The sequence below is a fragment of the Penicillium cataractarum genome, assembly GCF_028827025.1.
Source record: "Penicillium cataractarum strain IBT 29864 chromosome Unknown utg000007l, whole genome shotgun sequence".
Taxonomy (NCBI): Eukaryota; Fungi; Ascomycota; class Eurotiomycetes; order Eurotiales; family Aspergillaceae; genus Penicillium; species Penicillium cataractarum.
In genome coordinates this window covers 502,638-525,192 of record NW_026622743.1, presented here as the reverse complement: position 1 = coordinate 525,192, position 22,555 = coordinate 502,638, and the positions used below count along the sequence as shown (strand labels likewise).

Genomic DNA, 22,555 nt, shown 5'->3' with positions numbered 1-22,555 from the left:
CCTTACAATTTCATGGAATCAAGTTCGCACGTGAAAGCTTCATTGTAAGCCTAACCTCCGCGCTTCTAGAGATTTCCGCTGCTCTTTTTTCTGGCTCCCTTTAAGCACCATGCTTCCTCACATCATCTCATATCCTCTCAATTCTCCATTTCTAGTCCTCCAGTCCTAAGTTTCCCACTTCTGGCCCTACACACAGTCAGTCTCCCTGACATTTCTCCCTCTTTAAGCCTCTGCCTTTCGCCTGCTAACCTCGCCTTGCGAACCTCCACAGGTCTCAGATTTGCGTCACTGCCTCCTTCTGACAACTCTCAACCTCAGACCACGCAATGCCTATGACGTGAGTTCATCCCCATGCTCCATCCCCAGACACGTTCTTTCATCTACCAGTGGACTCACTGGGTTTTGAACGTATTCCGGTTAGTCATTATCACCACATCTGACAACGTATCATTAGTGACGAGGATTTCCTGGCCATGCTACAAATTATGTGCATGAGCATCGAAGATCCTTCGCAGATCGAGCTCCTCGAAGTTGAAGGGCCAGGCTTTCTCGAGATGTTAGGGGCTTTCGAGATGCTGATCAGCTTCCTGCAAATTATGCAGCTCGGCTACGCCAACCGCGCGAAGATCCTACAAGACACGGGTGCTGATGATGCTCGGATTCAACGCGCCAAGGATGCACCAACTGGCTTGCCCACTGAACCATGGGAGTTACATCAGTGGCATCTAGTCAAGCAGCGTATCTTCCCATCGCTCGTTATCGAATTTGAAAAGCTTTCCCATGTGGCTAAATTCCTTTGCCTCAAACGTTTCGCCGCCATGGCCAAGTTTGAGTTTCGCTCTGTATTTCTGGGAGATTTGGAGACCAGTATTCTGGCTCATCTTTTCTACAAGCTTACTTTGATCATGTTGAAGGATGCAATGGGAGATGATGTCAATTTCAACAACCACCTTATTGGAAGACTATTGGCTGGCCAGATTCAGGAGACTGATCGGGGTGGCGATAACTCCATTCCTGTGTCTTCTTTCCCCGAGGCTTGCTTCAAGTTCTGGTGCAGCTTGCCTGCTAATCTGGATCACCCGGAAGAGGAGATTGGCGAGCAGTGAATCACTCTGTGGTGATGCACCGGTTGACTTTGGGCTCTCGTCTTAGTTGCAGCTGCCATATCATCACTACTGGCTCTTCGTGGAATAGTGAAGGGTGGAATCAAGAAAACTGTCTCCATTAGATCAATGAAGTTTCTATTGGCAGCCCTAACTTTTAATAATAAAAAATAAGCCCAGTTGTAAATCTGCGTATCTCCAACTTCCTCCTTGGAAAGGTCTTTCTGAGTATAGAGTGTCGTTCGTTGGTGAGGCAAAGTCAACACTGACGAGAAAGTATAGGGTAGCCATTGATGTCGTGAGTCTATGGGCTTCTTTATTTACTACAGATGCCCTTTTCGCTGCTCAAACCGAAAAGTCCCTTGAAGTGAGCACCTGATCGATTATTTCGCACACGCGATCCTTCCTACTTCATATCACCACCCAACCACCGCACCAGCTTTCGAATCTCTGCCGAGACCCTCCATCATCGATTCGAGCATCTCAAAATCCCAAACTCTCTCCGCCTTAGCCCTTCCAAAACTCACCATGGCCCCATCCTCTACACAACCTGGGCCCACAGCCAATAACCCGGCCAGCAACGGCAGACCCCACGAAAGCGCCAGCGTATCCAACGGCAACAACGAACACTGGTCCAAGGAACTGTTACAAGACATGGACGCCATGATGAAACGAATGGACTTCATGAGGGATGATCTGTCCAAGATTCAAGATGAGGTTGTCACTCTGCGCAGGTCGTTCGGGGATATCCACAAATTGCTCAACGACCTAAAGGAGCTGGTAGCCCCAGAAACCGGCCCTGACGCCTCCACCTAAGCTCTATTGAAGAACATCTAGGACTTGGAGATCTATTCTTTTGGGTTTACACATACTCGCAGGTCTTTTGTTTACACGAGGTCCACTTGCGACCTGTTCTGCTTTGAGTTTCGCGTCAAAAACATCACTTACCAACTCACATGATAAGTCCTCAAACTTTGGGAGATAATAAGCGCCGTACTTTTTGGAGCATTGGTTCTGGAGTTCTGAAAACACTGGGGAAGAAATTGCGTTTTGGTTTGATGGCAGTGGGCGTTCCTATTGATACCCCGGGTCTTGTTTCTACATTGTGCTATTTGGGGGGAACCGCAGCTATGAACCAACTCACCTGATCTATGATCAGTCATGATAACAACGTGAAACTTTTATTTTTATTCCGAATCAATGCATTCTTATGGTTCACGCCTATCCATGTTGCTCCAGCTCAGTCAAAGTAGAAACCGGAGGAACGGGAGGCTCAAGTACACAACATGGAAACCCTGCCCCTAGATAAATCTTGAAATAAGTTTTAACTGGATCCTATTTTCATGTATCCATATCTGCTTTGATGGCACGGTAAATTCCGACTACTTCATTACCTAGTGCTAAAGCAGGAAGACTGAATAGATGCCTCAAGTTTCAGGCAAAAGCACGACTTGCTCGGAGTTTACTCAGCACGACCCAAGTTATAAGAAAATGAACACTTCTCGTCACTGTAACATTCATATTCTCTTACTCGCAACGACTTACAACTATCTATTCAGGCAATCTAAGGGTAAGCGGCAGTCAGGCCGTCGGGTTCCGGTGCAGGGTCCACGGATTAGCATTGCCGCGCTGCCTGAGGCCACACCGGAGCATGTTACTATGAATAGACCGTTCCTTCAGCAACTCGCGGCTACGTGGTGGCTACACCGAATAGGCAGCCAAATAAAGTCATCAATAGCGCAGATCGAACGATGCAGAAAGAAATTTATGAAGCGGCATAATTTCGATGCAAGAAGAAGTTCTCTATCGAAAGAGCAATTCTTCCATACAGATAAACTATCTTGCGTGGCCATCTCTATCAGACTGCGACAGCAGTTGTTTGTAGTTGATTACCGTTCATTTCCCCTCCAGCGACTTCAATGGCAGTAACCTTTTCTCGATATTCAAATTTCCCAGCTTCCGATCTAGTCAAGTAGCCTGTCAAAAATTCAGTAATTATCAACTAAGCCTCCATAATTATCCTCTTGCCACGAATCAAATCACTTGGCCGGCTACCCTTTTGTCCCCGGGATCACGTGCGCGGAGGAGGAGTGTCAGCAAGAGGCGTTCATCCACGCCACAACTCCTCCCATCCATCACATCCACCTCGTCCCTCTTCCCTGTCTCCTCGCACGATCTTCTCCTCTCGATCCCAGCGATCTACTTCGAACTCTCTTCTCGCACCCTTGATCTCTGTTCCATCACTGTCTCCCAGGCGACCAACTTCCCGGGTTCCCCTGTTTCCAAACAAAGCGACCTTGACAGCACCCACGAGGTAGCCCGGTCTTCCGCCGACGTTCTACGACTCCTTGTCTAAGATCTTTCACATCAAATCCCACATTCACGATGTCTTCCGAAGCCCCCTACGACCCTTATATTCCCGCCGGTTCCAGCGGTGCTGCCGGTGGCGCTTCCGCGCAACAGAATGGCAACCAGCGCACGGCTGCATTGCAGGCGGTTAGTTTTCTCCCTTTTCCATCTATCGAGGTGGCTCTCGATAGGATCAGAGATGCACAGGAATTGCCGCTTTCATATATGAATGTCGCGCGATGCCATGTCGATCACTGATCTTCAGAAAGGTGTCGCCTCGGTAGGTTGATGTGGCGACCTTGGAAACTAACACGACTTTCTTCTAGCAAATTGACGACACTGTCGGTGTGATGCGCGAGAACATCAACAAGGTCTCCCAGCGTGGTGAGCGCCTCGACTCTCTCCAGGACAAGACCGACAACCTGGCCGTATCAGCCCAGGGCTTCCGTCGGGGTGCCAACCGTGTACGCAAGCAGATGTGGTGGAAGGATATGAAGATGCGCGTATGCCTCGCAATCTGCGTCATCGTGCTTCTGGTTGTTATCATCGTGCCCGGTAAGACCCTCCATGGAACAAAAAGATGGGAAACGAGGAAGAGACAAGGAGAGAGCGAGATCGGATCTTCATACAGAGTGGAACGCTAATCTGATTGCCCGGATGATCTAGTTGCCGTAAAATACCACTAAACGAGCACCTGCATTGCTCCACGACTTTTTTTGTGCTTTCTTTTTGGAATTGGGAATCATGGGAGGATCTTGAGTTGTCTTTACCGGGTTTTTACTATCGTTGAGAGGCCATGGAGCTCCGTCGTTTTTCTTCCCAGCCGCTAATACCTCCTGCTGTTTTGTTTTGGGCGTGTTCTGAATGACCAACTTCTCTTGATTTCTCTTGCGCCGGCGACGAAACGAGACCTCGAAATGCCCAAGGGTTCTACTGTATTTGGGATGAGAGAGCCCTGCCCCTCTGCCATGCTGTGGCGGGTTGAAGATGTAAATGATACTGCTGTGATGCCGTGTTTTTTTTGACTGCTGCTTGATGTGATCAGTACGATTTGCGATGTCGAGTGTGTTTTTCTTGTTTCTTGCGCTTTGGTATGCACTGTTTTTAAGGCCCAATGAACCTTTTAACCTACCCATAGTGCCTGGTATCTTCATGTAACGCTTATTAACCCTGCATTCCGATCCAATTGATCCTGCTGAACCCCTATGCACCCACCTTTTCTCCTCGGCACGGAGAACCACTCCATATATGGACTCGCGCAAGTTCAGATCCAGAATTGAACTCGCGGTGTGGCCCGCTTCTTGCAGAATGATCTTGGCAAAAAAGCCACGAGTCAGTCCACCGCTAGGGTCTAGAGAACCCGAGCAGACCATCGGAAGCACAGCTCATGTGTGACCCGTCGGAAAGAAGCGCAGCAGGGCCCGGCAAAGACAGACACTAAGACACGAAGAGTGGAGGAAGTGGATAGGGGCGTGGCGCAATGAACGAGTAAGAAGCCCGGAGAGGATCAGATAAGTCACACTAGACCGAAGCCAGATGACGTTGCAAGCGTATTTCCGACCAACATCGTGTGGATAGTGGGCTTTTTTTTTTCTCGGAGGAGCTAAATTCGCTTCGAGTTCCCGAGATTTGACAATGACGATTGGTAAGAAGAAGAAAAGGTGAGATGAAAAGTTGGTCACTTTTCTTTTTGGGTGGTCCCAACGGAAGAGGATCCGGTAAAGAGAATCGTGATCTATGCGTAGAGAAGGGCATAGTCGGGGGGATTCTTGTATTATGAAATATTGTTCAAGTATAGAAAGATAGGCTGTATAGTTTTATCAGATCTGATTCGCATAATTATTTATCTCCCATATATAATGGCTGGCGTATAATAAATCGCTCTACCACTGAAAAACCCGCAGTCTACTGGACACCGCCCAGTCCCCGTCATCGGTTTTATTGGGCGAGAGTGGACACTCCGAGGCCCGGCCGTAAAATCTCGCGAGAAGGTTGTTAGTCACACTATCGCCCCGACTTTCTCTCCCACCTCTTCTCTTCCTTCCTGCTCCTTTGCTTTTCTCCCCCCTCAACACCCTCTCTCCACTCCTCTCTACCAGTTTTACAACCAAGGGGACGTTTCCCCCGGCGACCTGCGAACTTCCAATTGAAGCTGCCGCATGTTGGTGACCAAGATGCTGTCCCTTCGCTCCGCTGTGCGGAGAGCTTCCACCAAGCCCCTCCGATCGCTCTCCGCACCGCACGCCGTCTCGCCTCTGCGAGCCGGTGTCGTTGCCCGTACGGCTTCGACTCCCCTGCGCCAGAGCCGATCCTACTCACGCGCCACCGACTCTCAGCCCAGCAACACCCGCAGCACCGTCGTGCAGTTGCTGAGCAACATCGGCTCCAAGCGCGAGGTCCAGCAGTACCTGTCCCACTTCACCTCCGTTTCCTCCCAGCAGTTCGCCGTTATCAAGGTCGGTGGTGCGATCATCACCGAGCACCTCCAGACCCTGTCGTCCGCCCTCGCTTTCCTGAACCATGTCGGTCTGTACCCGATCGTCGTCCACGGTGCCGGTCCCCAGCTTAACCGTATGCTGGAGGCCGCCGGTGTCGAGCCCCAGTTTGAGGATGGAATCCGGGTTACTGATGGCAAGACTCTGTCCCTGGCGCGCAAGCTCTTCCTGGAGGAGAACATGAAGCTGGTGGAGGAGCTGGAGCGTATGGGTGTCCGTGCTCGGCCCATCACCGCCGGTGTGTTTTCGGCCGATTACCTGGACAAGCCCAAGTATAACCTGGTTGGTAAGATCAATGGCGTGGATAAGAAGCCCATTGAGTCGGCTATTGCCGCTGGCTGCCTGCCTATCCTGACCTCCATGGCCGAGACCCCCGATGGCCAGGTGCTCAACGTCAACGCCGATGTCGCTGCTGGTGAGCTGGCCCGCGCTCTGCAGCCATTGAAGATTGTCTACCTTGCCGAGAAGGGCGGTCTGTTCAACGGTGACACTGGCGAGAAGATCTCCGCCATCAACCTCGATGAGGAGTACGACCACCTGATGACCCAGTGGTGGGTTCGTCACGGCACTCGTCTGAAGATCAAGGAGATGAAGGAGCTTCTGAGCGACCTGCCCCGCTCCTCCAGCGTGGCTATCATCCACCCTGCCGATCTCCAGAAGGAGCTGTTCACCGACTCCGGTGCCGGTACCCTGATTCGCCGCGGTAACAAGATCAACGTCCAGACTTCTCTGTCTGAGTTCGGCGACCTGCAGGGTCTGAAGGATGTGCTGGTTCGTGACCGTGAGGGCCTTGATGCTCGCGCCGTTGTCGACCGCTACGTCGAGGGCATGAAGGAGCGTGACTTCAAGATCTACTACGATGACCCCATGGATGCTCTGGCCGTCGTTCTGCCTCCCCAGGAGGGCTCCCTGATGGCCCACCTGGCTACCTTCACCATCACCAAGTCTGGCTGGTTGAGCAACGTGGCTGACAACGTGTTTGCTAGCCTGAAGAAGGACTTCCCCAAGCTGGCCTGGACTGTCAAGGAGGACGACGAGAACCTGACCTGGTTCTTCGACAAGGCCGAGGGTAGCCTCAGCCGCGACGGCGAGGTTCTGTTCTGGTACGGTGCTGAGAACGGTGACGAGGTTAAGCAGCTCGTCCAGGAGTTCACCAAGCACGGCCGTCAGATGTTCGGTGACATCAACCTTGAGCACCGTCTTCACCGTGCTCACCAGGCTGCCATCAACATCAACAAGGGCTTCGGTGCCAGTGGTGCCTCTGCAGAGCAGAAGCGCGCGTTTTCCTCCGCCTCCAACGCTCTGCGTAGCTCTCGCATGAAGCGTCCCACCGTTGCCGTCAACGCTGCCCGCGCCTACTCCACCACCAACCCTAACCCTCCCCTTGGTGAGAAGAACGCCTCCAACCCCCAGCCCGCCAAGGTTGCCCTTATCGGTGCCCGTGGTTACACTGGCCAGGCCCTGATCAACCTGCTCAATGCCCACCCCAACATGGATCTTCGCCACGTCTCCTCTCGTGAGCTGGCTGGCAAGAAGCTCCAGGGCTATGACAAGCGTGAGATCATCTACGAGAACCTGAGCCCCGAGGATGTCCGCCGCATGTCCGCCAACGGTGACATTGACTGCTGGGTCATGGCTCTCCCCAACGGTGTCTGCAAGCCTTTCGTCGAGGCCGTTGACCAGGGCTCCGCCACTGGCAACGTCATCGTCGATCTGAGTGCCGATTACCGCTTCGACTCCAACTGGACCTACGGTCTGCCTGAGCTCGTTGACCGTTCCAAGATTGCCCGTGCCACTCGCATTGCCAACCCCGGTTGCTACGCCACTGCTGCCCAGCTCGGCATTGCTCCCCTTGTGCCCTTCCTGGGTGGTCAGCCCACCACCTTTGGTGTCTCTGGTTACTCCGGTGCCGGCACCAAGCCCAGCCCCAAGAACGATGTCCAGTTCCTCACCAACAACATCATCCCCTACAGCTTGACGGACCACATCCACGAGCGTGAGATCAGTGCTCAGCTGGGTACCAGCATTGCCTTCATCCCCCACGTTGCCGTCTGGTTCCAGGGTATCTCCGTAAGTTTAACCGCACCTAGCGAATTGCAAACAGTATACTGACTACTTCCAGCACACCATCAGCATCCCCTTGAACAAGGAGATGACCTCCCGTGACATTCGCAACATCTACCAGGACCGCTACGCTGGTGAGAAGCTCGTCAAGATCACTGGCGAGGCTCCCCTCGTCAAGGACATTGCTGGCCGTCACGGTGTTGAGATTGGTGGTTTCGCCGTCCACTCCAGCGGCAAGCGCGTTGTCGTCTGCGCTACCATCGACAACCTGCTCAAGGGTGCCGCTACCCAGTGCCTGCGTAAGAAATCCTCCGTCTCCCCCTCTCTCAAATGAAACTCTTAACTAACCCTCCTAACAGAGAACATGAACCTGGCACTTGGTTACTCCGAGTACGAAGGCATCCCCCTGGAGTAAATCCCCTCCGCCCTGTGAGCTCGATTTGACGCCGATGTTGGCATCGAGGTCACCATCGAGTTTGAAATAAAGCTATAAGGTCGTTCTATGCGCGTCATCCTCGCATATCATTGTCTCATACCCCGCGTGCATCTTATAAGGTCGCTATGGTATGCTGTTTTGTACGGATGGATTGGAGAAATCTCGTGTTGTGCTCTCGCGGCCAGTGGGCCTTTGTAACGGATGTTGTCGTTTGCGCTCCTGTTGGATCTACCTACATTATTTATCACGTCCCGTCTCGGATGTCCTTTCCTAGGCCCTGTTTATTTTTTTTATTCTCCCGATCAAAGAGTTTTCGTGGATGTCGGTGTCTGTGTCTGTCCTGCTGTCTCTTTTCGTTTCTAGATTCCATTTGACTACGGTTTTTTTTTCTTTTTTTATGTCGCTGTCCTTCTCTCGCCGGTTTTCTTTGCGCTTTGGATTTTTATACTGGTGCTTTACGTGTCTCTTAGATACGGTGCGAGGGTTTCATAGCATAAAAGTAAATTTCATTGTTGAGTTGTTTGTCTCAGTGAAGTAGTACTTTGATCATCGAGCCTTGGTATAACTAGCGACTGATGATGCTGGGGCTTGTTGCTATACACAAAAAGCTAGATAGACATCGGAGAACGCCATAGTCTTTCCTAGCAGATAGATTGTATACACTCTTGCGCTTATGATAATATGTCATCGCCTCCATGCTGACTTGGCTTTTTGGTCGTATGAGTTCAGTGTTCCGAAGAGAATCCCGGGTCCCAGGATCCGGGATATTGCCATGATTATAAGCTACCAGTCATGAATAAGTGTGCCACGGAAGAGGACCGCTTGGGATTACGGGGTAAAGGTCGGCCACCGTTTTACGACGTTGTCGTTGTCCCTCATCTTCATCTCCTTGCCTCAAGCACACAACTTCCTTTCTCATCCTACCAGATTCACTTCCCCTCCACCACCCTTCCTTTCCGCAGATTCTACGATCCAACTGAAAGTCTTCTCGCAACTCTGGGAAGAGTCTCTTTCTTCCACAACGCCTCCGCCAGCGACTTTAGCATTTCGCGGCCTCCGTGAAGCCGTCGCGCCCTGAGCTGGCGCTTCCCTCAAGATGTTCTACAGCCATGAAAGTGAGCCGTGACCTGTCAGCATAGATATTTTTTTTGAAACTAAACAACCTGGATAGTTCTCACGTCACCTGAGCACGGCGTGGCCACTATATGGTGCGTATAAACTTGATGTAGACGAGTTCGAGACCAACTCAACTAACAGCTCCAGGCTCGTCGCGACTCTCGGCTCGCGGTCGATCACTCGAAGACTCAACCGCAAGGCCATCCTCGACGTGGATGTACCCAGTGCCTGCAACGTCATCGTGAACCCTGAAGCTCCCATGGCGCTACGATTGCAGGGTAGCCTGCTGTAAGCTGATGCTGTCCTAACCCTATCTGGTGGACTTGTTTTCTCACCATGTTTTAAACAGATACGGCGTCTCAAGGGTATACAACCAGCAGTGCGGATATACTCTTCTCGACGCGCAGACAATGCGGGACAAGATGGTCTCCATGTTGAAGCAGCTACCAGGTGGAGGACTAGATCCCAGCGCTGGAAAGACCAGGTAAGTGGATCAACCGGGCAGACTACCTGTCAAGGAAAATGCTATTTCTGTCAACTTGCTAACTGCATTCAAGACCTACCAATCTCATCCTCCCGTACGATCCGACCTTCATCCCCGAGACGGGCCTTCCAGGATTAGACATCAACTTCTCCTTGTTCGATGGGTCGATCGACGATAGCTCGACGCAGCGGTCCGCTAGCTGGACCACGTCACCTGCTACCAGCCAGTCCGGCAATTCGCAGGTTGGAATTGTCCAGCTCGATCTGCCAACGGACGATTTCCTCAGAGGTGGGTATGGGCAGGACCCAAATGCGGATACTCTTACCTCGGGGAAGAAACGAGGCATCTTTGGTAGAGAATCGCGGTCGGACCTTGAGGATGAGGGTATCCTGCTTCAGCCGGACTTTGAGTTTGATGAGGATGGGAACATTATCGAGTTTGATACGAGCAATATGTCGCCTCGGAAGAGAAGGAAGACTAGCCCGCTTTCGAAAGCAGGGGAAGGGCCTACTGGTGAAGGGATTCAAGAGGATGGGGTGAGTTGATACAGAGACATTCCATGTGGTCTCCGTATTATTAACTATTCCCATAGATGATTGACATCAATGACGAGGTCCCGTTGCCGGGGGACGAGGCAATGGATATCCATGCTCAGTCTGGTCCACAAGATACTGAGGGTAATGACATCTTGCCCGTGGAAGACCGTTTAATGGCAGATGGAGAGCTTGAGCGTACCGGGGAAGCACGCGCCCAGCAGAGAATCCGACAAGCCAAAGTCATTGAATCGGACGACAGTACGACGTTGCGCAACACGGACCTGGCCAAGTGGAATGATGAGTATGCAGCCAACATGGCTCAAGCCCTAAAGCAGAAGAGGCAGAACAAATTGCCAACTTTGGCAAAGAAGAACGCTGCCTTCTGGGTCTTTGGCGTGGGTATTGGGTCGGTTGGTATTGGCCTAGGTCAGCATCGTGAAGATGGCCCGCTCAAGGAATACTCGGGCGATACACTATACAGCCTTCTATCTAGGAAGAAAGTTACTCACCGAATTGAAGACGATGAAAATGACGAAGAACAGACACACCGAGCGCTCGGCCAGTCCGGCAAAGCGCAGAGTCTCGATGTGGAAATCGGTCGACACGCCCCATCCAGCGTGTACGATGATCGGTCTTCACAAATGCCATGGAACGTCTCAGCCTCCCTCCAGAGCTCGATCCGAGGCCAGCGCTTCGGCAGCGTATCCGGATCGTCCGCTCGACCACGCGGTCGTCTAACCAGCGCCAGCCCGCTTGGCGGACGAAGCTATGCCGACGGTCGCGAGCGCCACAGCAGCCTGTCCATCCCCAATGCAGGCGATGAACTAGACGAGCTCGAGCAACTAGATATCACGCAATACCTGGAAGGCGAGCTTGCCCCGGACAACGAAGATATCAGCACACTCACCGCGCGACAAAAGTCCATGCTCAACCGGATCACGTCCACTATGGACACGGAGAGTCTAAACTTCTTGGACTTTATTCAGACCAAGCTTGACGAGACTAAACTCACTTCTTCCACGCCAGGCCGCATTGCGTTCTCGGAGCTACTCCCGCCGTCCGAGACTCCGCACGCCGTTGCCGCGCATGGGTTCATGAACGTGCTCACGCTCGCGACGAAGGGTGTTATAGCCGTGTCGCAGGAGTTAACCACTGATCTAGGAGCTTCCAGTTGGGGCATTCGCTTCCAGAATGGCGGTATTTCGCTGGCAATGGCTGGGAGTGGAATGTGAGGGCGTGTTTCAGGTGCCAGCATGGCGTGGTCGGTGGATTATTTACTCTTTTCGGGGCCATGTGATATCATGGGATGGCGATCTTGCTTTTTTTGTCTTGCTTTTTACCCTCGTGATTCTTTTTTATTTCTTACCGGCCATATTCTTCACATCATTCCATGATTCCAGTGTTTCGTGCTGACAGCTCAAAGTGATTGATGATTGATCATGGGTCGTTGGTGATTTGCAAGATCTTATCAAGATCTCGGCGAATCGGCCGCTCCCCGGAGCCGAGATCGGGATCACGGAATGGTTCGTTATTTTTATGGGCTCCAGATAGCGATATCGATACGGAGAACGAGTACTTATCCAGCTTTACGGCGGAGGGTGCTGGTGCGCTGGCAGATATTTTTAGCAGAGGTGGATCACGGGGGCTGGGGGCCGAGGAGAGAGATGCAATTGAGGTGTTTTCAGATGGATAGCTTTAAGCGCACGAGCTCAATGGCAAGTTGATTGAAATCAAGGACAGGATCTAGATCTAGCTTGAATGCACGATCTATAGATTCGATGATACCGGCATCGCGTTACTGGGCAATCTTACCAGGAACCGGGACGTGAACAGTATCGCGTATGGGATACGGGAACGGGGGCAAACCTTTGGAACGATACAGCTTCAGTATGAGAGGTAATAATACCTGCCCGAGAACGAAGTATAGAAAGTATAGACCTGAAGACATTGATGGTCATGCTGGTTACTTTTGATTATATAGGGTTGTCATGAGTTCTAGTTCTATATCCTCTCTCCCATGAAGGTTCGCATCCACGCGCCTATCGCTTCTTTTCGCTTTGCCCTCTCCTCAGGCTCGCCGGGGTGCGGACCAGGGCGCTTTCTAACCGAGTACGCCTGCTCGGAGATGGCTTGCTTGGCGTGAGATTGGCTAGGCAGAGAGTTATGGTGGAATTGGGAGGATTGATAGCTTTGTACTTGCGTGTCTGGTAAATCTCTAGTTCATTATATCGCAGATATCAGCCATTACCTTGGTGCTCGTGTCCATTGGGGAACAGCGTGAAGCACGTAATCGTCTATTGGTCAGCGCGTTTTGTGTCATGAGGGGAGGCCTAAGAGCGAGTCGAGTCGGGGGCCACGCGGCATGATGAAGCGGATGAAGGGAATAGGATATAAAAAACTATAGATATTTGAGAGAGATATCTCAATAGCTAATAAACTAGCTGGTAATGTTCCTATAGTCTTGTGCCTCCTGTATAGTCGTCGGTACTCGGTACACGTGAAATTACCGATTACCCAGATTACGCCCGGTCTCCAAATTACGCAGAGCCCGTACACGACCGCCCCCTCGTAATCTCGTCTTGGTCTTTCCATTTCTTTCCCTTTCAACCTTCTCCCTCCTCGAAAACACCATCAGAACCTCCCACCCCCACTCACCCGCGTCCCAACCCATCAATCTTCAAAACCCTCCCAAAAAAAAATATTACCCCTCGCGTTTTACGCTCCCCCCAAGATCTTTTCACCATCGACTCTCGAGGTACTCGATTTACCTCCTCTCCCCATCATGGGTCGCACCGTCGACCAAGAGGTGCACGCGGCGTTTGTCGAATTCCGCGCCAAGGAAGATGACAAGGTGCGTGACTTGCGTATTTCGTAATATTTCAAACCCACCACAACACGACCAGTCACTAACATACGAGGACCCGTTTCGGTCGTTTCTGCCTTCTAGTGCCTCTCCGTCCAGTGTATCTATTGTCAACAGATTCGTGCAAAGAACACCTCGCGTCAGAAACAGCATCTCCTCGAGTGCCCCGGTCTTCGTGGTCATCCCAACGCGCCCCAGCCGAATCAACCCTCTCAGGCTCCCAATGGCATCGGCCCTACCAATGGCTACCCCGGCACCCCCAATGGCCCGACAGCTACTCCAGGCGGCCCTGGTGGTCCGGCGACCATGCCAACTCCCAATGGTACCATGATGGCCAACGGTGTTAATCCTCATGCCACCCCGTTGCAGACCCCTCTGCAGAACTTGAACCGTCCGCCCATGGCCACCCCGGGCCCGCCAACTGGTCCCCCTGGATCCGCTCCACCCTCCGCCGCGCCGTCGCGTCCTACCCCGAAGCCGAAAGCTAAGAGCGCCGGCTCCAATCTCCCTGCCCCGCCGCTGGACGATGTGCACGCGGCCTTTGTCGAGTTCCGTGCTAAGGAGGAAGACAAAGTAAGAATACAAAAACAAATAAAAAATTCCAAGTTGAGGATGGATAAGCTGACATGTTTGGAAACACCAGTGTCTGTCCGTCCAGTGTATCTACTGCCAACAAGTCCGCGCAAAGAACACCAGTCGTCAGCGCCAGCACCTGCTCGAGTGCCCCACCTACCTCAGTGTGATGAAGGACTCGATCCCAGCCAACAACTTGCTACACACTTTCCCCGAGGGTGACGTCGCGCGATCCCTGCAGATCCCCGCCCCGACGCTGGAGCTGGACTTCCGCATGAGCATCAAGATGAACCCCAAGGTTACCGTGGGTCAGAGCATCTGGGGTGGTCGGGAATGGGTTTCGTTCCTTGGTGGCCAGTGGGCTGGTCGTTGGGGCAAGGGTATTGTTCTGGTGAGTCGCTGTTGTGGTTTTATCTTCAACATTTTCCCCTTTCTTGATACCGCCAATACTAATACAATTAAAAACAGCCCGGTGGCCAAGATACTCAGATCGTCACCAAGGACTTTACTACTAACCTGCGCGCAAGCTACATGCTGCAAACTGCCGACGAGCCACCTGCATATGTGATCGTCCGTGCCGAGGGATGGCTCACCGGAGCCAAGGATGTTCTTGAGAAAGTCAATGACCCTACCATGGCTGATGGTATCAACCCCAGCAGCTACAAGTATCGCATCAACTTGTCTATGGAGACTGGTGATGAGCGGTACACATTCTTGAATACCCTTATGTGGGTTGGCAGTGGATGCCGCCGCGGGCAAGAAGGTATGTTTTCTCCATTCGTTGGTTTCATCAAGGAGTAATTGGTACTAACTTTTGCGCAGTCATCTTCGATGCATTCCGTGTGAACTAATCCAACCCAGGGTTCATGTCCACTGTTTTGCCGTTCTTAAGCGATGTCTATTTTGTGTTATGTGATGGGAAAATGGTGTACCTTTTTTTTGTCGTTGTCTATTTTTCCTGGCGCAGTTATTTGATGATTCTTGCTTTCTTCGCGGATGCAGCGTGTACCTACCTCAGTCTGCTAACGAGACGCTGGCCCTTTCCTTTGTCAGGCGAGGCTGCCTATGTTTTGTTTCGGGCGTTTATGCCTATTACCAATTCCGCAAATCTCTTCTCCGTCTATCTTCTTCTGATGTACCTCTTATCTGCACCTTTCGTGATTTGTTTAGGGCCAGGATCCCGAGTATTGCTTGAGTCTTGACAGGTAGTATGGTTAAACGTCTTTGAACTTGTTTGTGTTCCGGTAATTTTGCCTTCGGGGTAGTACTTCAAGATTAGGTTAAGCTTAAACAATGTGTTATATTCGTACCTTTCTAGTCTGCATGTATTCAGGTACAGTAATCTACTAAGTGATAGCTCCAAAACACCGTTTTAGTACCCCCGTTTCGTCTGTAATCCGCACTTTACCCCGGACTCGGTACAGTATCAACCCCACCCACCTGCAGAGTGCAGGGCCGATCACTAACACGCTAATACCGACCGGCTTTACATAGCACTAATACTTGGTAGTTACTTCGTACTAATTACTGAATGCTTGATACGTATTATAGAAGGAAGTGTTTGCTTGAAAGAAAACCAGCTTTACGGTTTATTTCCTTCGTACAGTAGTTAGTTCTCCGTACTCCGTGTACTCCGTTATCCACTCGGCTTGTCGTCCACGGATCGTCGTGATTTGGTTTATCTAATCAGGCGCCCCTGGTTCGGCGGGGACTTCTAAGGGGAGTTTGGTTTGCGCGTATAAGGTAGAACGTATAGGTGTACTACGGGTATGGGGTATCAATCAGACTTGTCTTGTACATGGTATGTTTACCGGGGTTTGTACTGACGGACCTGGGTTTGCTGATGTATATGTAAGTAGAAGGGGTTTATCTTTTCTGTCTGTTTGTATAGATTGTTTATGTTGCCTGTGAGATTTTTGTGATTGTTTTTTCTTCTTTCTGTAGGTTCTTTGGTTATGGGGTGTTATAGAAATATATTTCAGCGTCTAGTCGCGGAAGTGGTTACGCTGAAGGTGTTTCGGGAATTATGCAGGGATTTTTCCATTGAACAAGAGTGATGAAGAGGGTCCCAACGAATTAATTGTATACTATAAAATGATTAGATCACTATCTAGTAGTGGTTGGCGGGTGATTCTAAGCATGGGCATACAATCGCTAGCCGCCCGAAGGCAGAACAGCGCGCAATTATGGCTAGAGGAACCGCGAATACCTTTAAAGGTCGTTGAATAAAGGCGAAAACAGATATATACCAAAACCCATTCACCGGAAAAATTAATTAAGAAAACTAATACAGACAGACAGAGTTAATGAATATTGACACGTACAGATGACAAAAACAAAAAGAAATGAATGAGTGATAAGAGTGAGATTCGAACTCACGCCCCGTAAACGAGATCAGGATTTTATGTTAAGGTGGACCTTAACCTGACGCCTTAGACCAACTCGGCCATCTTACCAACTTCGATGTATGGAGAAGTTTTATTATAATACATAAGCCAGTTTGAGTATCACTAATGCTACACTAGGATTATTTGAGCATTGCTAGAGTGACTGGTTGCACGATAGCGAGATAAACACTAAACATCCTCTATATGGGCCCTAACAACTAGCCAAAGAAGCTCGCCCAATTACCACAAGGCGCCTTCTCTGTACTAGATAATGAGGCATGGGATGATTTTAAGTTGCGGCACACCTACAACCATCGGTCCTAGGTATGGAGATGAGGCAGCACTGATATCATGACTTCATTTCACCGCGTTAAAACGACCTGAAAAATAATTATGACCTTCGGCGTCTCCTTCTCTTTCTAAATTACATCCACCACGATGGCGCACCACCCAGACAATATGCCATGGCATCTCCTGGCATCAAATCTCCACTGGGATACAAAAAATTCATGCAAGTGCAAAACCACAAACTTGCATCCCTGCATGAAACCTGCCCAGGGGAAAGAATTCAATTTATTCACCAGAGAGTTTGCGAGGATCGTCAAAGATCAAGCACTCCTCGAGCGCGAGAAATACCCCGAGACATATGACCAACCCGAAAGTTCAGATGTGGTACTCGATGAGGCCGTCGTCAAGAGAATCTCTCCCACTGCTCGTCGATGGCGCGCTCATCGTGCATTATTTCGGGATTGTGATATAAGAAAATGCAGAAAAGGACGAGTTGGCCCGGATTATTGCAAGTGCACATCCATCCCCGAAAACAACAAGCTTATGGCTTCTTTTCTTGAAAGGATCCCAACGAAGGAGGGAATTCTCCAGTACTCAGTTGATGCTTTTGTGCGCGAGGAAGGCGTCTAATACTCTCTGCAACTGGCTAAAACCTTACTGATTTACGAGGAAATGGATACAATTCTTCGACTTTGTGCTCATCCGAATGTGTGTCTGAAGGAATGGCAGAATCGATATGTCTTTGTAAGCTTGTGTCTTGAGAAAGCATATCATTTGATATCTGCTGTTTTGAATTTTCTAACTGGCTTAGAGTTGCAATATCGGGTGGGGTCAAATCTACAGAACAGCCCTGGAAGTGTATATATGCTTGAACGTGTTGTACTGTTTCCCAGAGACTTGGGACACAGCAACTGATAAAACCGAAGAAAACGACTACCGCAACAGCAAATGTTATCAAAGCATACTCGCGAGATACATTGGTGATGAGCGTCAGCCCTGGATCGTAAAAAATCCCCACAGAGCGTTCTTTGGTATCAGCCGTCACCACCTATCTAAACACCAGGGCCCCGGGACGCTCCCGATAAATCAATTCTTGGACCTTACGAGATCGGCCATTGATAGACCGACCGTGACGGAAGCTTACCTTGTCCGGGAAATTCTCGTTTTAAAGGGACTCCCAGTTGAACTCGCAGTCCGAGTTCTGCGGTTTATGGACTACCAAGGAAAACGAAGACTTACGATCCCCAACGACCCATTTCATCCTTTCAGCAAAGAAGAGCTTGTCAAATATCTGAAGTATTGCTGGAAACTTATGATTTGTTGCGAAGCCATGGCAAACGCTCTTGGTCAGCATATTGATTGGCAAGGGATGGTTTCTCATTGTATTGTTGACTCTGGGACTCGACATCCTGCGGTTATCGGCACTGGTATAGACGTACGAAACGTGGTTATTGCTGCTATAAACCCCGTGATCGTGGAAGTGGGATTTAAAACTGAAAGGAAAATAAGAATATAAAAATATTGCTACGATCAATGCGAGCTTATTTGCTGAAATCATTCAAAGGTTGTCCAATCAAGACAGCCGAGTCTCAAGATGCAACGTTTGTCTTTAAGGCTAAGTCAAAAACCGAACGATTCTAATCCTCTTGCGATCCAAAAATACGATGATAACAAACGACGCTCATGTCAGTTCCTCAAAGTGGCCACTCTCTTGATTCGATTTGCCCCCACTTAACCAGGCAGAACTTCCCCTAGCCGAGGAGCAGCCTAAACTAAGAGGCTCATAGCGCAGCTTGGCAGGGTCCCCCGTGCGTTTGGGCCGCACTAGTCACGCTAAATATCAGAGCCCCCGGGGACTAAAGACCCGTGCTTTTCCTCATTGTGCCCCTCAATTATTCTTGTTTCCCGGTCGGAGCTTTCGTCTCGGTCTTTAAACCACTTCATACAGCCATGTTCAACCTCTTCGGCATGGAAAGCGACGACGTGGACCGGGGAATTAGGCCAGCAGAGCCGCTTCCACCGCTCCAAGCTGCAGTGGATGCGGATGCAGTGGATACTATTCGTGACTTAGTGCCCACAGCAGAGCCTGCCGATCTCGCTGCGGCTCTGTGTCGATCTTGCCAGCATGGCAAGACTGCAGCTGCTCAGACTCTGATTGAATCTGGTCGATGCGATCTCAATGCGGCTGCGAATGGCGATACACCTTTATTCCTGGCAGCGAAGAAGCATGAGCCTACAATCGTCCGACTTCTGCTCCAAAATGGTGCCGATGTTACAGTGAACTCCTTGAACAAATCCAGGAGTCCAGCTGCGACAGAAAAGCCTCCAGCATATACTCCCCTCCATGGAGTGGTGGATGAACTGCATCGCTACCGAGGGGAGGCGGATGTGTCTCGTCTCGAAGAGCTGATGCGGATGATCTTGGATGCCGGGTGTGATGTCAATGGCCGGGATTTTCATGGCCAGACAGTGCTTCTATCCTGTCTGCACCAAGAGGTAGCACTCGTCGAGTTTCTTCTCCAGCGAGGCGCAGACCCCAACGTTGTGATCAACAACGGAACCAATACGATGTCATATTTTCACAATCCCCTGCAACATCCAGAATGGTTTAAGGCTCTCATGGAGCACGGGGCCTGTCTGGATGTTGGAGTGGGCAGCGAACGTGGGACTTGCCTTCACGCTTATGCGTCTAAGATCCAACTTGGAGATTTGTCCTTGTTCAAACCTTACGTCTCAGATTGGAACCTCACCGACGCCAAAGGCAACACGCTCCTCCACACCGCCGTCAAACACCACCACCGTGGGAGTGTAACCGTGAGCGAGCTTCTGAAGCTTGGTCTAGACGTGAACCAAAGGAACCACGCAGGCCAACAGCCAATTCATAAGGTCGGAGCATTTGGCGAAAATCTGCGCGATATCCTGGATATCCTTCTCGCAGCCGGTGCGAACCTGGAAGCCAAAGACTATGACGGATGTACACCGCTCACCAAGACTATGCACGGTCATCCTCATCACAATTCCCGTGAATTGATTGCCGAGCTTGTCAAACGTGGGGCCAACATCAATGCGCAGGACCATAAAGGAAATACCGTCCTAAGCTACATAATTGAGCCATATAACTTTAAATCCGAGCACCTGGATTTCCTCCTGGCTCAAGGAGCGGATCCGACCACGGTCAACTACAAAGGTGATACTTTTCTGCACAAGATGGCTGCCAATTTATACGGACAAGACTCAGATACAGCTATCATGACCATGATAAAGATTCTTGAAAGGGGGGCATCTCCAACCCAGACCAACCACACGGGTCAAACGCCGCTGCATGTTTTGTGCAGCCACGTCTCTGATCACCTTTTTGCAGCAGCTAATGAAGGAGACAAATCTGCGATAGACCTTCTTTTGGATGCGGGTCTTCGTGAGGCGCTGAATATCCCCGACCATCAAGGCATCCGTCCCATCCATCTGGCAGCTTCAGTCTCAGAGATTCTAGTTGGCAGACTTATTTTCCACGGTTCTGATACCACTGTGACCACCAAGGATGGGCGAAATCTGTTGCACATTGCATCTATGGCTCGCCAGAGTAACACCGTTGGGATGCTGTTGGATCACTACAGCTCCAAGGATTTGACATGCTTGATCAATGCCAAGTCGGAGGATGGCCGAACACCCCTCCATTTGGCCTGTATCTCTGGAAGAATAGAGACAGTGAGCCTTCTTCTCGCCCATGGAGCAGATATTCGTATCGAAGACAAGACAAAATGGCTCCCGCTGGATAGCTGCGCTCTGTCAATTGAGGAGGATCAGCTTTGGCAAAAGGCCGATGACCACGGAAACATGTTTCACACGGTATTTGCAGCCGGAATTCTGGCCGATGACCACGAGCGCCCAAAGATACCCCCTCGGAAGAATGAAAAACGCGAGAATCACAAACAATTTGGATGGAAGGGAGAGATCACCTCCGAAAGCGCCACCCTTGGAGTAGGGCGAATCGTTCGGCTGCTGGCACAGCATGGCGCTCTTGTGCCGAAAAGTGAGATGGAGCACCGAAATAGTCCCTTATGGCATGCAGTATCAAAGGAGAATGAGGAGATGGCAGTAGAGCTTGACAGGTTGTCCAAGACGCTGGGGATTGAACTCGAAAGCCATCTGTCTATCCAAGCCGAGCGTTGTTTGTTGCGCTCGAAACACATCCCAGAGCTCTTCAATGAGCGGTTCAAGTCCTACATTCACGACAAGGGTATCATGGAAATGGTACTTCTCGGTCACGACCAAGAGGTGGCGCAGGCTTTGGAGGAAAATTTAAACACCATCGAAAACAAGTCTGCCCTTCAGGGAGTCCTGATCTTGCTCGCGAGATGGGGGTATCCCGAACTCTTCGAGCGAATCGGACGCCTCATGCTGGACGTGGATCCTGAATGGATCAACAAGAGTGGCAAGGTTTTCATGGGTGGCGCCATGTCTCCATCCCTTTTGGCTGCTGCACAGCGTGATCTTCCAAACTTGGAAGTCATCAAGGTTATGGTCGAGACATTCCATGCCGATGTTAATGTCCAATTCCAAGAAGACATGGGAGTAATCCCGAAAGTCTATTACCAATCCACAATGGCTCAGAGGAGACAGTTCAAGCCCGGTTATACTGTTCTTCACTACCTGGCTCAGGGTATACACTGGTGGCACGAGAAGGCGATTGAATACCTTTTGCAGCATGGGGCTGATCCCAATGCCCGCGACGCTCAGGGAAAAACTCCCTTGTGCGTGGCAGTGAGCAGAGGTGAACTCGCAGGCCATCGACAGAACGAAATTGTTCGAATCTTGCTTGATGGTGGTGCTGACCCCAACATCGCTGCGACATGTGGCTATACCGCACTTGCCATGTCGACCCACAGCTCACACGTGTTCCGGCTTCTAATTGATAACGGAGCCTACCCATCTGACCACCACCCCATGGAACTGTTCTCAGCACTGTCCGACTTCAAAGAGGACGTGGTCACTGCTCTCTTGGGTATGGATCTTGACGCCAATACGACGACTTTATCCGATGCCCAGCCGCATTGGCATACCCAAAGATTGCTGAAGATCCCCCAAAATCAAGGATTTGTTCTCCATCCTCTTCTATACATTTCCATGCTACCATTCAACGAGGCCAACAGTCGCAACCACTCAATCCGGATGATCCGACTTCTGCTGGAGCACGGAGCGGATCCATTCCTCCACGACAACCAGACTACCTCCATCCTCCATGAGATCTTTGCGGATGGTGGGATCATTCAGCCGTGGATGGAGCTTCCAGACCTTGACCTCGAGAGACGTGACCCTCGTGGACAGACATTGTTGTTGGCTGCCTCAAGGTCCAACATTGGCACGAACGGATACGCTTGCCAAGTGCCTCTCTTTTCCCAGCGTGGTGGACGTATCATACCACATCCCTGGGAAGAAGGTGATTCCACGCGTTCTATGGCTCTGTATGAGCGAGGTGCAAATCTGACCGTAGTCGATAACGAAGGCAATAATGTGCTGCATAATTTGGCTGGCGTAAAGAGCAACGAGAAGCTTGCCCAAGACGAATTCCGGCGAACAATGGCTTTGTTCATTGAGAAGGCTCCTGAGCTGGTGGATCAGGTTAATTCTCTTGGTCAGACCCCATTGTTGATTGCCGAAGATCTCGCCAATCAATGGGCGATGGAAGTATTGGAGAAGAAGGGGTCTATGGAGGAAGAATGAGAGTAGTAGATATCACAATCCCTTGATCTCTTACTGTTACATCCGTTGTGTATACAATGCCCAGAGTCCGTGGTTTGAAATACTGCTTTACATTGAACAAAAACTTCTAAAATAAATAAACTCCAAATGATGCCATATAG

At 50.6% G+C, this 22,555-nt stretch overlaps 7 protein-coding genes across 7 annotated transcripts; all 7 read left to right on the top strand.

Annotated features, from left to right (window-relative positions):
- Positions 1-326: 326 nt before the first annotated feature.
- Positions 327-1,106, top strand: N7496_007823 (uncharacterized protein; the record flags this gene model as incomplete). The annotated part of the gene is made up of 2 exons (XM_056700742.1): positions 327-337; positions 455-1,106. The coding sequence occupies 2 exons, from the start codon at positions 327-329 to the stop codon at positions 1,104-1,106; spliced, it is 663 nt and encodes a 220-aa protein (XP_056552805.1).
- A 525-nt stretch (positions 1,107-1,631) lies between these two features.
- N7496_007822 (uncharacterized protein) lies at positions 1,632-1,919 on the top strand (the record flags this gene model as incomplete). The annotated part of the gene is made up of 1 exon (XM_056700741.1): positions 1,632-1,919. The coding sequence occupies one exon, from the start codon at positions 1,632-1,634 to the stop codon at positions 1,917-1,919; it is 288 nt and encodes a 95-aa protein (XP_056552804.1).
- A 1,569-nt stretch (positions 1,920-3,488) lies between these two features.
- On the top strand, positions 3,489-4,006 carry N7496_007821 (SNAP receptor SNC2; the record flags this gene model as incomplete). The annotated part of the gene is made up of 2 exons (XM_056700740.1): positions 3,489-3,599; positions 3,779-4,006. Coding segments are annotated over 2 exons (339 nt in total), but the record flags the coding sequence as incomplete, so codon positions are not given.
- Positions 4,007-5,611: 1,605 nt separating this feature from the next.
- argEF (bifunctional acetylglutamate kinase/N-acetyl-gamma-glutamyl-phosphate reductase) lies at positions 5,612-8,426 on the top strand (the record flags this gene model as incomplete). The annotated part of the gene is made up of 3 exons (XM_056700739.1): positions 5,612-8,017; positions 8,070-8,310; positions 8,371-8,426. 3 exons carry the CDS (start codon positions 5,612-5,614, stop codon positions 8,424-8,426), a joined length of 2,703 nt encoding a protein of 900 aa, XP_056552802.1.
- A 1,117-nt stretch (positions 8,427-9,543) lies between these two features.
- On the top strand, positions 9,544-11,815 carry N7496_007819 (Rad21/Rec8 N terminal domain protein; the record flags this gene model as incomplete). Its single annotated transcript, XM_056700738.1, has 6 exons — positions 9,544-9,562; positions 9,619-9,655; positions 9,711-9,851; positions 9,913-10,047; positions 10,121-10,583; positions 10,640-11,815. 6 exons carry the CDS (start codon positions 9,544-9,546, stop codon positions 11,813-11,815), a joined length of 1,971 nt encoding a protein of 656 aa, XP_056552801.1.
- A 1,550-nt stretch (positions 11,816-13,365) lies between these two features.
- Positions 13,366-14,870, top strand: N7496_007818 (DUF3237 domain-containing protein; the record flags this gene model as incomplete). The annotated part of the gene is made up of 5 exons (XM_056700737.1): positions 13,366-13,434; positions 13,531-14,019; positions 14,090-14,410; positions 14,488-14,782; positions 14,842-14,870. 5 exons carry the CDS (start codon positions 13,366-13,368, stop codon positions 14,868-14,870), a joined length of 1,203 nt encoding a protein of 400 aa, XP_056552800.1.
- Positions 14,871-18,644: 3,774 nt separating this feature from the next.
- On the top strand, positions 18,645-22,415 carry N7496_007817 (uncharacterized protein; the record flags this gene model as incomplete). Its single annotated transcript, XM_056700736.1, has 1 exon — positions 18,645-22,415. The coding sequence occupies one exon, from the start codon at positions 18,645-18,647 to the stop codon at positions 22,413-22,415; it is 3,771 nt and encodes a 1,256-aa protein (XP_056552799.1).
- Between the last annotated feature and the right edge of the window lie 140 nt (positions 22,416-22,555).